This window comes from Coturnix japonica, chromosome 5 (genome assembly GCF_001577835.2).
Source record: "Coturnix japonica isolate 7356 chromosome 5, Coturnix japonica 2.1, whole genome shotgun sequence".
In the NCBI taxonomy this organism is placed as follows: Eukaryota; Metazoa; Chordata; class Aves; order Galliformes; family Phasianidae; genus Coturnix; species Coturnix japonica.
The window spans coordinates 4774900-4787230 of record NC_029520.1 but is presented as its reverse complement, the minus strand read 5'-3'; the positions used below and the strand labels follow the sequence as shown (position 1 = coordinate 4787230).

The 12331-nt window shown below is 36.1% G+C and overlaps 1 protein-coding gene across 1 annotated transcript in view; it reads left to right on the top strand.

Annotated features, from left to right (window-relative positions):
* The window catches only part of ELP4 (elongator acetyltransferase complex subunit 4), a 118372-nt gene that overhangs the window by 3927 nt on the left and 102114 nt on the right, over positions 1-12331 (top strand). Inside the window, exons 2-3 of the mRNA XM_015863490.2 lie at positions 86-121; positions 7498-7619. Coding sequence (XP_015718976.1) covers positions 86-121; positions 7498-7619 — 158 coding nt within the window. The remainder of the gene's footprint in view (positions 1-85; positions 122-7497; positions 7620-12331) is intronic.

Sequence of the window (12331 nt, the reverse complement as noted above, 5' to 3'; positions counted from 1 at the left end):
TGACTTATAAACTAAGAAAACTAAATTGTTCTCTAACATAGTATTAAAATGTAGTCTTACTTTATTCTTTTTGTTTTCTTTCCAGGTGGAGGCTTAGCTGTTGGAACCCTTCTTCTTATTGGTTAGTATAGAATATATGAATACATAAAGCCATATTCTGATTTGTTTTGGTCATTTCCATATTTTAAATAACCTGTCTTTAACATTCATTATGCTGAGAATTAAAGAATAGGTGTTTTGGGCAGCCTTCAGAACAGACTTCTCACTGTTTCAGGAATGACTGGAGGTGGCTCAAAACTCTGCTTTCAGACAGGTCTTAGTTCCCATGGGGGATGCTGCAGAATTCTGTTTGAAAGCAGCATGGTTAGAAAATCTCTGAACTTCCTAGGACACGTTTGAAAAGATCCAAAGTTTTCTAAATGATTCAGACTTCTCATCATCACAAAGGGATTTTCTTTTTATATTGGCTTGTTAAGGAGGATGGGAAATAGTTTTTTAATCATTTGGTTGCCAGAATTGGCTAAGAGAAAGCTGGTGGGAGCCTGCTTTCTGTCAGAATGTGAATAAAACAAGCTGAGGCGATTAAATAGGTTTCAAGAAATTTCCCTTTGCAGACCGTATCTGCAAACTGCTGCATGTCCCCATTGTACCTGAGACGCCCAGGTTTCCTTTCTGTTTAGGTCGAGAATTGGTTAAAGGTTGAGGGGGAAAAATAATGTTTGATTGGGACTTGCTTCCAGAAGCAAATAACCTACATAGAAACGATGCTCTTTATCATACATGAAGCATTATGTTTAATCTGCTTTTGCTGAGAAGTTAACTGTGTAAGGCTTATGTGGCCCTCCACTAGAAGCTGAACAACATTCTCATTTTCCCAGTGAGCAAGGTTATTTATCTGAACTTAATGTAACAAGCCATAATTAATTCTTAGTTTTACGTTTTATCTATCATTGGAAGCTATTCAAAGACTGGTTGCTATTGTAATGTCTCTTAGAAAGTAAGAGATTGTAAAAAAAATCTCTAAATAAAACTCTATGAACTTCTGTATATTATGGCACAAATCTAAGTAATTTGGACAGTTGCCTGCCAAAAAACAAAATAAAATGAAAAACTCTGACATCACCTAATTTCCTGTAGGCCACTGTCTGTTTAGTGGCAGCCATTTAAATTTTGAGAACACTGAATTAGTAACCATACAGTGGAATAATGCAAGAATAGTAATATACAGTTGGAATAGTACAAGAACAGTGGTAAACAGATAGCTAAAGGTTACCTATAGAAAAAACTCACCAATTCTGAGGCCTTCAGTCCAGATGGAAAGTGTTGAGGTTTACCATCAGAACTCCACAAAAGAACAATCTCCAGAAAGAAATGCTGCCTTAGTGGTGGTCAGCCCTTAAATGAAATCTAGGAGAGGTGGAGTCCAGTTCCACCCCTTCCAGGAGCACAGCTGAGTTACCTTCACCTGTGCTCCCACAGCTGACCCGACACTTGCCTCAGACGGTTAATCAGAGGTCCAGGCTGTGATTAACAGTTTCCTATACAGTACAGCAGTTTACTGATGCCAAGAGAAGTTGTCCAAATAGAAGAACTTGGTGGTATCAAATGGACCTATTAGCTGTAAAATCAAACAAAAGAAGGTGATGGTTCTTCACGCGGTACGCAATTAAGTGGTGAAAGACATCACCATGTTGCATTGTGAATGTAAAAATAAAAAATGATGGTCTTGGTGGGAAGTTAAGCAACTGCGTAGAAGAGAAAGCTTACTAAGAGCATAGATACCAAATTCAGCTTAGGAAGTCCTTGAACCACAGTGGAAGGCTGAGTAAGTGCCTGGTTGAAGCATCACATTTCCTTGTTCAGTTATTGCCTTGTATATATCTGCCTTTGGCTACTCTTGAGTATGGAGTTAAGTATCCATTCGATCTCATCTAAATGGCTCCAAATGAAACAAATGCAAAGAGAATGAGGATTTTTGTTCTGATGAAAAAGATGAGACACGGTGATTTAAAAACGATAGGAAACCTACCTGGATTTTTTTCCCTATGAGTGCATTGCTGTGTATTTGTGGTCTGCTAGTAATCTTAAACACAAAGGAGAATTTCTCTTTAAGCTTTGAAAACTATATTTTTTTTCCAAATAAAACTTTCCATATATTATTTTGAAACATATAATTATAGACCGAAAGCCTTGAAGGGAGAACTATATTTATTCATGACTCATTAGTCTAAAAACTTTTAGACTAATTTTTAAGGATGGTGCAGGTAGAATCGTAGCTGCATTGTTAGAATACCCTGTCAATATACAAAAAAAAAAATAAATCTGTCATGAGATTAGTCTAGGCAAGCTTAATATTATACAGGATTGAAGCTGTCACCGATAAACCTCCTAGGAAGATCCTTCTGCGCTGTACTCTGAGTGTTATTAAAAGGTTAAATTCTTCTCCTTCCCTTCAACATTCTCTAAGGCGAGAATAAATTGCATTACTTTTAGCTTAGCTTCCTTTGCAAATTAAATGCTCATCTTCATTATTTGACACATTATCTTGGTTAATTTAACCAAATAATAGTAGATTCAGGATATTAAAATATTTATTTTATCTGTTGTATTCTGGAGACGTAGTAATGGCACAGGTTACCTGATAAGACTAAAATATTGTTTGAAATAAGTGCTCAATTTTCTTAAATTTAAATCATAATAACGAGCATCATGATTTCCAGTTGGACTTAATTCTATAGTATGTTCCCTTGACAGTCTTTTATTTATAAGAAAATTAGAGAGTACATGGTTGTCTTACTCAAGATTGTGGAGAAACCAGAAACTTCCTGATTATTTGTTTTATATAGCGAGGTGGGTTTTTTCTGTTTTGTTTTTTAACTAATACTTTAATTTCAGGAGGTGTTACTGTACCAGGGTTTATAAAAAGTGGTAAAACAACCATCCCAACTCCTGAGTGAAATGAAATCTGAACACTATCAAGTTGTTTCATGTGACTGTGCAACCACTTGTTTGTTGTCTTGCCTTTAAGTGCTCCAGAACATTTGCTTTCGAGAAGTCTCCGCTTTCATACCACAACAAATAGTACGGCTGCTCATTAAGCACACTGCTTTCCTCCCACTGCCCGAGGTACTTAGGCCTGTTGTATGTTGCCAGCCTTACAGGACTTTTCAAAACAAAGTTATTTTCTTTTTATAAATATAAGCCTTGTATGAATAACAAACATATTGTATAGTGAGGGACTGCAGGCTCAAATAGATCTGCCCTTGGTACTCTGTAAGACCCCCCTTCCTTCATACCTTTAAGATGCTGTAGCCTTGAAAAGGTCACCGATGGCTAAATGTTTTAAAGATTATCAGTGGGAGGGTTTTTGTTGGTAGCTGAGGTCAATTAGAAAAAGTTAACGTTGTTTAGTTAAAAGCAGGTCTGTACCTGTTCAGTTTAGGCCTTGAAGCAGTTTTAGCTACTTTAATTAGCTACTCTTATTTTTGTTAGATGTTCTATTCAGCCTCACTGGTAAGAGCTCTCCTCAACTTGTCAGTATAACCGAACTTATCATCTTTTTAAAATTGAAAAAGATAATCTCCAGGGAGGTACAAAACAGTGATTTGCTAAATATAATTATCCAAAATACAAGTTATCAGAATTTACCTTTCTGAAGCACGGCCAAATGCCAAATATCATGACTTGGATGTTTGACAACTCACTTTTGGCATGTGCTAATTAAATGCAAGTGACACAGAGTATATCCCCTCAAGCTTCGTAAATGCGGACATTAGTAAAGTATCTTTTAAAAGGAATTTCAGATGATTAAAATAATCGCATCTTATAACCTGCAGCAATTTAGAGAACTGTTTCATCGCTTCACAAAGACTCACCTTAGGTCACAGTACCGTACCGTACAACTATCTGGAGAAAAGATGATCAATACTGATAGGCTATGACAGGCTTCTGGCAGCTCCAGGGCAACCTGTCTGGCTTTGTGCAAAGAATAAAAAAAAAAAAGCTATCTGTTACGATGCTGCAGTCTTATTTTTTTCCTTTTATAGCTCTCATCGTCTTAAGTAATTAAGGTACAAATGATCTCTGGGTTTTTTTTCTAAGACCTTCGTGCCATTCAATATGCAGACATTTAGTGGTTGTTATACGTAGGATTTATATGTCTGTGTTTTCTTACAGTTAATTTTGTTCCTGGCTCTTTGTTCCTGTGCAAGTTTTGGTGCTTCTCCTCTATCCCACCCTTGGAACAGGAATACTTCTGTTGCAGGGAGATCACTTACAGCTGGAGACTTTTGTTAGTAACACCTCATATAAAGACATAAATTTCCATAATTACGTGAAATTTTAGTTACATTTCCTCTCTCATACCTTTTCTCTTTGTTTCTTGTGCTTTCGCTAAACTCCATGCCTTAAAATTTTGTATCTTACTCCACAATCCACTGATCCTTCTGTGCAGTACGAGGCAGTCCAGGCACAAAGGGGTTGAGAATGTCTCTGAAACATTCAGTAACCTGTACAGCATAAGGGTGAGAAGATCCATGAATAGGAGTTGGTCTTTCTCCTTTATTTTCAACAAGGTTATATGCTGGAATTCACTGTGCTGGTACTGACAGCACTGCTTTTTCTTGACGTCTGTTTTGGCCATGAAAGCAAGCTGTTGTGGAAAAAGGCTGCTACATAATGGTCACAATAAACTATTTTATTTGCGTTCCTATTTGTATGATCAGAAGAGGTTTTGTCCTGTAGACAATATGCATAACTCGTAGGTAAATAATCTCTTTTCCTTGTATAGTTTTACGCTTCACTAGTTACTCACCTGCTACTTAGCTGCAGAATACTCTTTGTTCAAAAAGAATCAGAGAAGACTATGGACTGTTGTGTGACTTGAGGTGACTGGGCCCAGAAAAGAGCCTGCAGCTGCACGAGTCTCATTTGTCTATGCGCCTTATTAGCTAGAAAGTGAACTTCACAACAATGAAGGCTGTTGGGGGAACAGCTCTTTAGTATGGAGGCTAAGAATAAAGGTTGGGCTTTTCTTAAGTTTCTTGGCTGACTGAAACACACTTAAGTGTTGGTTCTGACATGTATAGAAGGAGGTAGTCCTTTTAGACATCAGTTTAGTTTTGGGAGAATAAATGTAACTGTTGAGAATGTTGCCATCGAATAGTAAGTCCAAAAGTTATCAGCAAACAGAAACACTTGTAAATATTTCACCAAAATTATCAGCAAAATAATCAGTGAGGTTCTGAAATACCTGTGCTAACTGATTTGTTTGTTTATTTATAAAAAGAAAGCTGTACCCCTATGGTTTTGAATAATAACGTAACTATTGAAGCCAGGGCACAATGGATGCTATCAGAAAAGCCCCATATGGGTGCACTTTAGATCTTTTGAATACCACAAAAGTTTAGTGACCTAGAAATGAATCAATAAAAAGCCATCCTCAATGTGACAAATTGAAGAACTGAGGGATTCTTACAGATGCATTGACTTTAACAATTCAAGATACACTGTTTGTAAAGGCTCTCTGAGACACATTTAATCCTTTGAGTACTGTAGCAGACCATAAGGTGTTTTATATTTAGATCACTCCCCGGTAGTTTATTTTCCTGCTTTCCCTCTTAAGTTTACTGTTATAAAAATCACTATGAGAAGACTAAAGGGAAACCTAACACTAAAGTGATGTTCTCTCACACCAAATGGAAATGTTTTTAATTTGATAAATTGAAAAGCCTTCACCGATTAGCATTATGTGATTTGGAAGGCTGTGTCAGTGTAAGAGGGTCCTCTTCAGTCCTGTTATATTCCAAAATCTATCACTCAACAGAATAAATTAAGGATAAATCAATGAAAGAGTTTATATCCTGTTCCCTGTCACTTCATTCTTTTCAGCATTTCAAAGAAAATTTGAAGAAAAAAATTTTTCTTAACTACTCCAGCCAGATTTCCTGCTAGTTGAGTTACATCATCAGCAATGCACAATGTGATTTCTTAGATTTACCCAAGTTTATGGACTTCCTGTCTTATGTTTGGCACAGCACTTAATAGGTTTTTACTAATAAATAATATTAAAAACAATGATCCAGAAAGTCTCTGTGTAGTTGCACACTCACATCCAAACCATAAGAAGCTGGAGCTAAATGTGATAACTGGCTTATTCTCCATTAAATATGAGTTAAATCTTGTTTGTATTCAATACTACTCAGTGTTTCTATGCTCCAAATGATGAAGGTGAACTTTAAGCTGTAAACAAAAGTAATCAAGATCTTCAATCCATGGAAGATGTGATAAATGTTACAGCTGAGGATTCTTCCAAGAAAAAAATGTTTCTTTTCATTTTTTGTTCTGAGGGAGGGAGGTCTAACAGTGTTGCCTCCACTGACATCTGCTGCAGTGATGTGACTATATGGGGGGCTTGTTGACTTCTTCTAGGTAGCTCAGACTTTTTACTTTAAGTTAAATAGATATAATACTGCCACTTAGTTTGAGAGCCAAAGGCCCCTATAAGACTGAGAGCTTCATAACTGGAGGGATTAGCATATGAAAGACAATATACAGTAAATAACATCAATAATACTGCAGTCAGCAAATAAAGCAGGAATGTCTGTAAAGATAGTCACTGTCTACTGGGATGGGAAGCGTTTCAGTTCCTGGACTCTAGATGCAAAGGAGAATAACTTTAGGTAAATCTATTTTTTTTCCACTTCAAGAAACTTCAGATCTGCAGTTTAAATAAATTTGAAAAGATAAGGCTAATAGTTCTTAAAATCCTTAGTCAGCATCAGCTCTACTTTTTGCTCCTTGCAGCTCTGTGCTTCAGTTTTTAGCCAAAACCACTCTTATCTCCATCTAGTCTCATAAATGGATCTACATCATCCACTCACATCACAATGTACAGAGCCACGTTACTAGGAAAACGGTTCTGCAGTAACACTATTAATGAGCTTTTATGCATCTAGATTAAACAGTATGAAATATTTAAGAGTACTAAACTTTCAAAGAAATTGCAGTTTGTAATTCTGTAACACCTGTGAGCACATTAACAGTCTCAAATGTAGATTAATACAATCTGAGTTCTTGAAACCCACAGCCTACAATAAGCTGGATCCATCTATTGCTTGCAGTAGTACCAATAGCATTCTACTTGTTCTGTTCCCTTTGGTCTATGTAGATACTTGGTTAGTTGTAACTTTTAACTACTGTGTTATGATGCTTTTTTTTGCTTTCTTTTTTAACATCTGAAGATGTTGGTTTAGAGTTGGGTTTAATTCATGTCTTTTCTAATCATATTTCTCTTTTTTAAAGAAAAGGAAGTTGTATTATAAATATTTCTCCCAAACAACAGTGTTGGTAATCTTGAAGCTGAAGGGATTATTCATTCAAATCTACATTACATAGGCTTTTTATAATGTCATGAAAATACAGGCAGGTGTTTTTATTTTGCTGTTTGTTCTGGTTGTTTGCTTGGAATCTTATTTACAAACATTCTTGTTTCCACAGAGGAAGATAAATATGGTGTTTACTCCAGTCTGCTGTTCAAATATTTTCTCGCAGAGGGAGTTGTTTGTGGACATGACTTGTTTGTTGCTTCTGCTCAGGACCCTCCTGCCAATATCCTAAAGGTAAAGACTCATAGCTTTTAACTAGTAAAGTTCTAATTTCTTGATGAATTTAAATAAATCATAAAATTTATAAAGCAACAAATGAATTAATGCAGGTGATGCACAAGAATATGTTGGAAAGTGCAGAAATATTTACACTAGCCAGATTTGGGAATTAAATTTAACTTGCTAACCTGCCTCTGCAAAAATACGGAATAAGATCCTCCTGAGGATCAGTCTAGGTCTACTTATCCTTCACTTTGATTTTGGAAGAAACCCTGACAGACAAGCTGGCTAAACTGAATAGCTTGAATAAACCCAACTGTTCACAGCTTCCATCAATCTAAGCACACAAAGTAGTGGAGCAACTTCAGATTTACTGGGGAGGGAGAGAAGCAGTATACAATATGCACAGATTTTTTTTTTGATTTTTTTGCAGTTTCCTATAAGAAAGGACAGCATTTAACATCTATAAGGTGGAAAAAGATGGTAGCAGATATTCAAAAGTTTACGTATAGGGAGAAACTCACCGATATGGATGCCTTCACTGGAATGCTGAAGCAATCTCCACCAGGGAACAATCTCCAAGAGATGCTGCCTTAGTGGCGGTCAGCCCTTAAATGAAGCCTAGAGGATGTGGAGTCAAGCTCCATCCCTTTTGAGAACACAGCTAAATTACTTTCACCTGTGCTCCCACAGCTGACCCTCCACTCACCTCAGCTGATTAATCAGAGGTTGAGGCTGTATTACCAATTTCCCATACAAACATCTTGAAATAAAACCTCCTTTATTCAGACTTTTCATTCTGACTGGCTTTTTTATACCAGGAAATATGGTTGTCTTTGAATGAGATTGTATAGAAAGGTTCCTTTAAGATTTCAGTGAGCTTCTAATCAAACACTGATACTTTCCATTATAAGAAACAGTCCTCATCGACACTATAAAAAAATACAGAAGTATGGGGAGTAATCTTAGAAAATTTCATTAAATATTTTATATTTTTCTAAAGCTTCTTTCACAAGTAATATATAATTTGCTGATTACTTCTGCATCAAGCGTAGCCTGGTATTTTCTTTAAGAGTATTCAGAGACTATTTCTGGTCAAGTTGATTACTTTTCATTTTCACTACCAGGTATCATAGATTGTGCCTCATCTGTTCCACATTATCTCTAGTATTCATGAAAATGCATATTACCAATGAAATGATATGTTTGTAGTTAGGAAAATCTTAACTTTTTTTCCAACAATCTTCAGCCTAAAAAAGTTTGATATAGAGATGAAATTTTTATGTGTTCTTTTATGGTGTAATCTAAACAAACAGGTTAGAATTTTATTGTGAATTATGAATTGCATAATAAATATCATATTTTTACTTATGTTTATGCTTAAATAACTGTTAATCAAATACAGTGGTCATAGCATTTCTTTTTCTCATTAAAATTAAATTATCAAATTTAATATCTTTAGTGCATTGTATTAAAATGTCTTAAAATGAGCCTCCTGATGTGGATTTCATTCTTCTTTATTCACCTTTGAGTAAATAGTTCATATTTAGTCATAATATCAATAATTCCTGTTCATTCTGCTGTTGCTTGCTGACAGGCACTGTTATATACTTCCATCTTTGTACCAGTTTTAAATTCTGGTCAGTCAATCTGATGTGGTTCATTGAGCTCCACTGTCTAATTTTGAAATGCTTTCCTTCTTACTTTTAGGGGTAGCCACTAGGTAATGGTAACTACATTCCTCTGTGGTGATATTACTAGAAGCAATTCTTAAGAGGTGGACAATGTTACTGCAGAAAAGTTGAAGAAAACCATTTTAGCTTGTTTTCTTCCTCCATTTGTGTTTTTACATATCTAGCAGTTCTACTTCTGCTTTTCTACTCTTACCCCAACAATTTAACACTTAATTTACTTAACAGACAACATGCAATAGAGTTGATTTCTCCGATTTGTGTTGCTGTCTTGCAGTTGTTTCAGTGAAGTCACCCTGTAATATGCTAGGCATCAAACTAGAAAATTATGTGCTTTCACAGTTGGCAAGCTTGGATACTTCTTGAAAAGCAAGTATGTATTACCTTAAAAGACATCACCTGGCAAAGTTGGTCTGAGGCTGGCACTGGCCACAGTTAGGTGTCCAAATCATAAAAGCAGAGTGCTTTACTTGACCTTTAAAAGAGAGGACCTTCAGGTGCTCTAAGTCCTCTCCTGGCAGAAAAATGAAGTCAGGCTTCTGGGACAATGTATCTGACTGTTGAGAATAAGATTGCATTTTATTTAACAAGGTTAGTAATTAATGTATTTTCAGTGCCTGAATGGACTATACACTGGAAAAGCAACACTGATTTTGATATATGTCAACCTATTTGTGCTTGTTTTTTATTTTATAAAATTGAAGTGTGGATTCTGTATATTCTACAGTATTCTAGCTATTTTGCATAAAGACAATTCTTCATGTGCCTTACGTCTTTATTGTGTGGTCACTCTATTTATAGTTCTCTGCTGAGATGCCATAATTGCCCTATTCTAATTTTATGATGTGATTGGAAGTTTCTTGAACCTATAACCAAGACAAATATTGCTGGTAGTAGGAAGGGGAAAAGACATTCTTATAGACCATAATTATCTTGAAATTGCGTATAACTAAAAGACAAGCAGAGGATAAAAAGCCCTGATCAGCTGCCTAAGATATATTATATTACCACCCACCAATTTATCCATCATCCTTTGAAAACATATTCATGCCTTTTGTAGTCAAAGCTCCTTCAGGAAATTGGCATTAAGATGTAATGCTGAAAAATTATACACCGCTGGTAAAACCTACAGAACTATATACATGCTGTTTTTAGAAAGTATTTTAAACATCTAAGAGCGTTCCTATTCAATTTATATTCTTCAACAAAGGATAACTTCTTACTACAAGAGCTTAAGTAGTGGCAATCAAATAGACTATAAAATAAGAAATAGTGCAGTATACTTCTTTGATTGATCGTAAAACTGATACTAAACTGACTTCTGGAAGTTATAAAAATACAGGTGCTTTGTTCTTTGTGCTCATTCTCTGTGTTAGTGCCAAGATATGATGGTCCCAGGCAAGTTGGAAAAAGACCCCTAAAAACCTATCGTCTGTGGTGGCTGCATTCGTACTTTACTCAATTTTACTACTTCAGGTTCAGATTAAAGTCCTATACTTGCCTAAACAGCCGCTATGAGGATTTCTTTGCCATTTTTCCTGAATAATTATGTTATCTAAGCCTTGGCCTGGATGCTGAGTATCACAGGTTTTTATGAGGACAAATCATATTTCCTAATTACTAATTAATAATTGCAATGAACAGCACTGTTTGTTAAGTTGCTGGTGCCTTGAAACCTGTGCAGAGTTTTTCTTTAGAAGAAGACTTGCTGGTCGTTATATGTGCTGGGAAACAGAAACAAGCATGCTTTGAAGCCACATGTGTTTCCTCTAGGACCCTGGCCGGTGTTGTCTCTAAGACCATTCCCACAGGCACTTAGAAGCCTGAGATCTAGAACTGCTTTCTAGAGCTGCATTCGCCCTGTGAAGAATCTCAAAAACACTCTGCACACTTACAGTACCAGCAGTAAATTCTTTACAGCATAAATTTCTGTTTTCAGGATGGAATTGTATTACAAGGTAATTCTGTACTCTCAAGGTTGGCTTTTAGGAGGCCGTAAGGTAAAATGATACAAAGATGATAACAGATATTCAAAAGGTTATTTATAATGAAAAACTCACCGATATGGATGCCTTCACTGGGAAATCCTGTAGTAATCTCCACCAGGAAGCATCTCCAAGAGATGCTGCCTTAGTGGTGGTCAGCCCTTAAATGAGGTCTAGAGAAGATGGAGTCAAGCTCCACCCCTTCTAGGAGCACAGCTAAATTACTCTCACCTGTGCTCCCACAGCTGACCCGACACTTGCTTCAGCTGATTAATCAGAGGTTCAAGCTGTGATTACCAGTTTCCAATACAGAGGCTCACATACAAGAATTAAGGCTGAAGAACACTTCCTCCAAGACTAATAGTCCAAAAAAACTTACTTTGGAAATGGTCCAGGAAAGTACTAGTTATAAGGAAGATGCTTTTCCTATCTCAAATAGGCAGATAGCCTTCTTAAAATAAAATCCATTCCCCAGAATCCCCATTCCCCTTGATCTTTATCACCAACTCAGTCTTTATATGTCTGGCATCAATGTATTTTTAAGTACAATAAGGGAACCACAGTGAAAAGAGAAAAATGCAGCGTCACTTGATAAGGAAGCTGCGAGATGCATGTAGAGGGGTACAATGGTTTATTGAAAGAAAGAAAGCAAGGTAAAAAGACTTGGTGGAAAATTTTACTTAAATAAAATAGAAAATCCCAAACAAATGTTTTCTAAAACAAAAAAAAGGACAAGTGAAAGTGTGCTTCAAATACAACAGTTTGCTTATGCGCGCTGTTTGAAAAAGGCCTGCAAGAATTCAGTCTGCAGCAACCTGGTTAAAATGACTTGACATGAAGAATAGAAAATGCACACTTATTCTTTTCCCACTGCAAAGATGAATGTAGAATGAACTTAGCAAAATATACTCTTGTGATTTCCAGGTTTCTTTAAAAAAAAAAAAAAAAAAAAAACCCACCATGCTTAAACTCAAACATTTGAATTATATTAGTTTTAGTCCAGCTTTCAGTGTTACAGAACTACTTTGAACTTGACACAGTTTACGTGGAT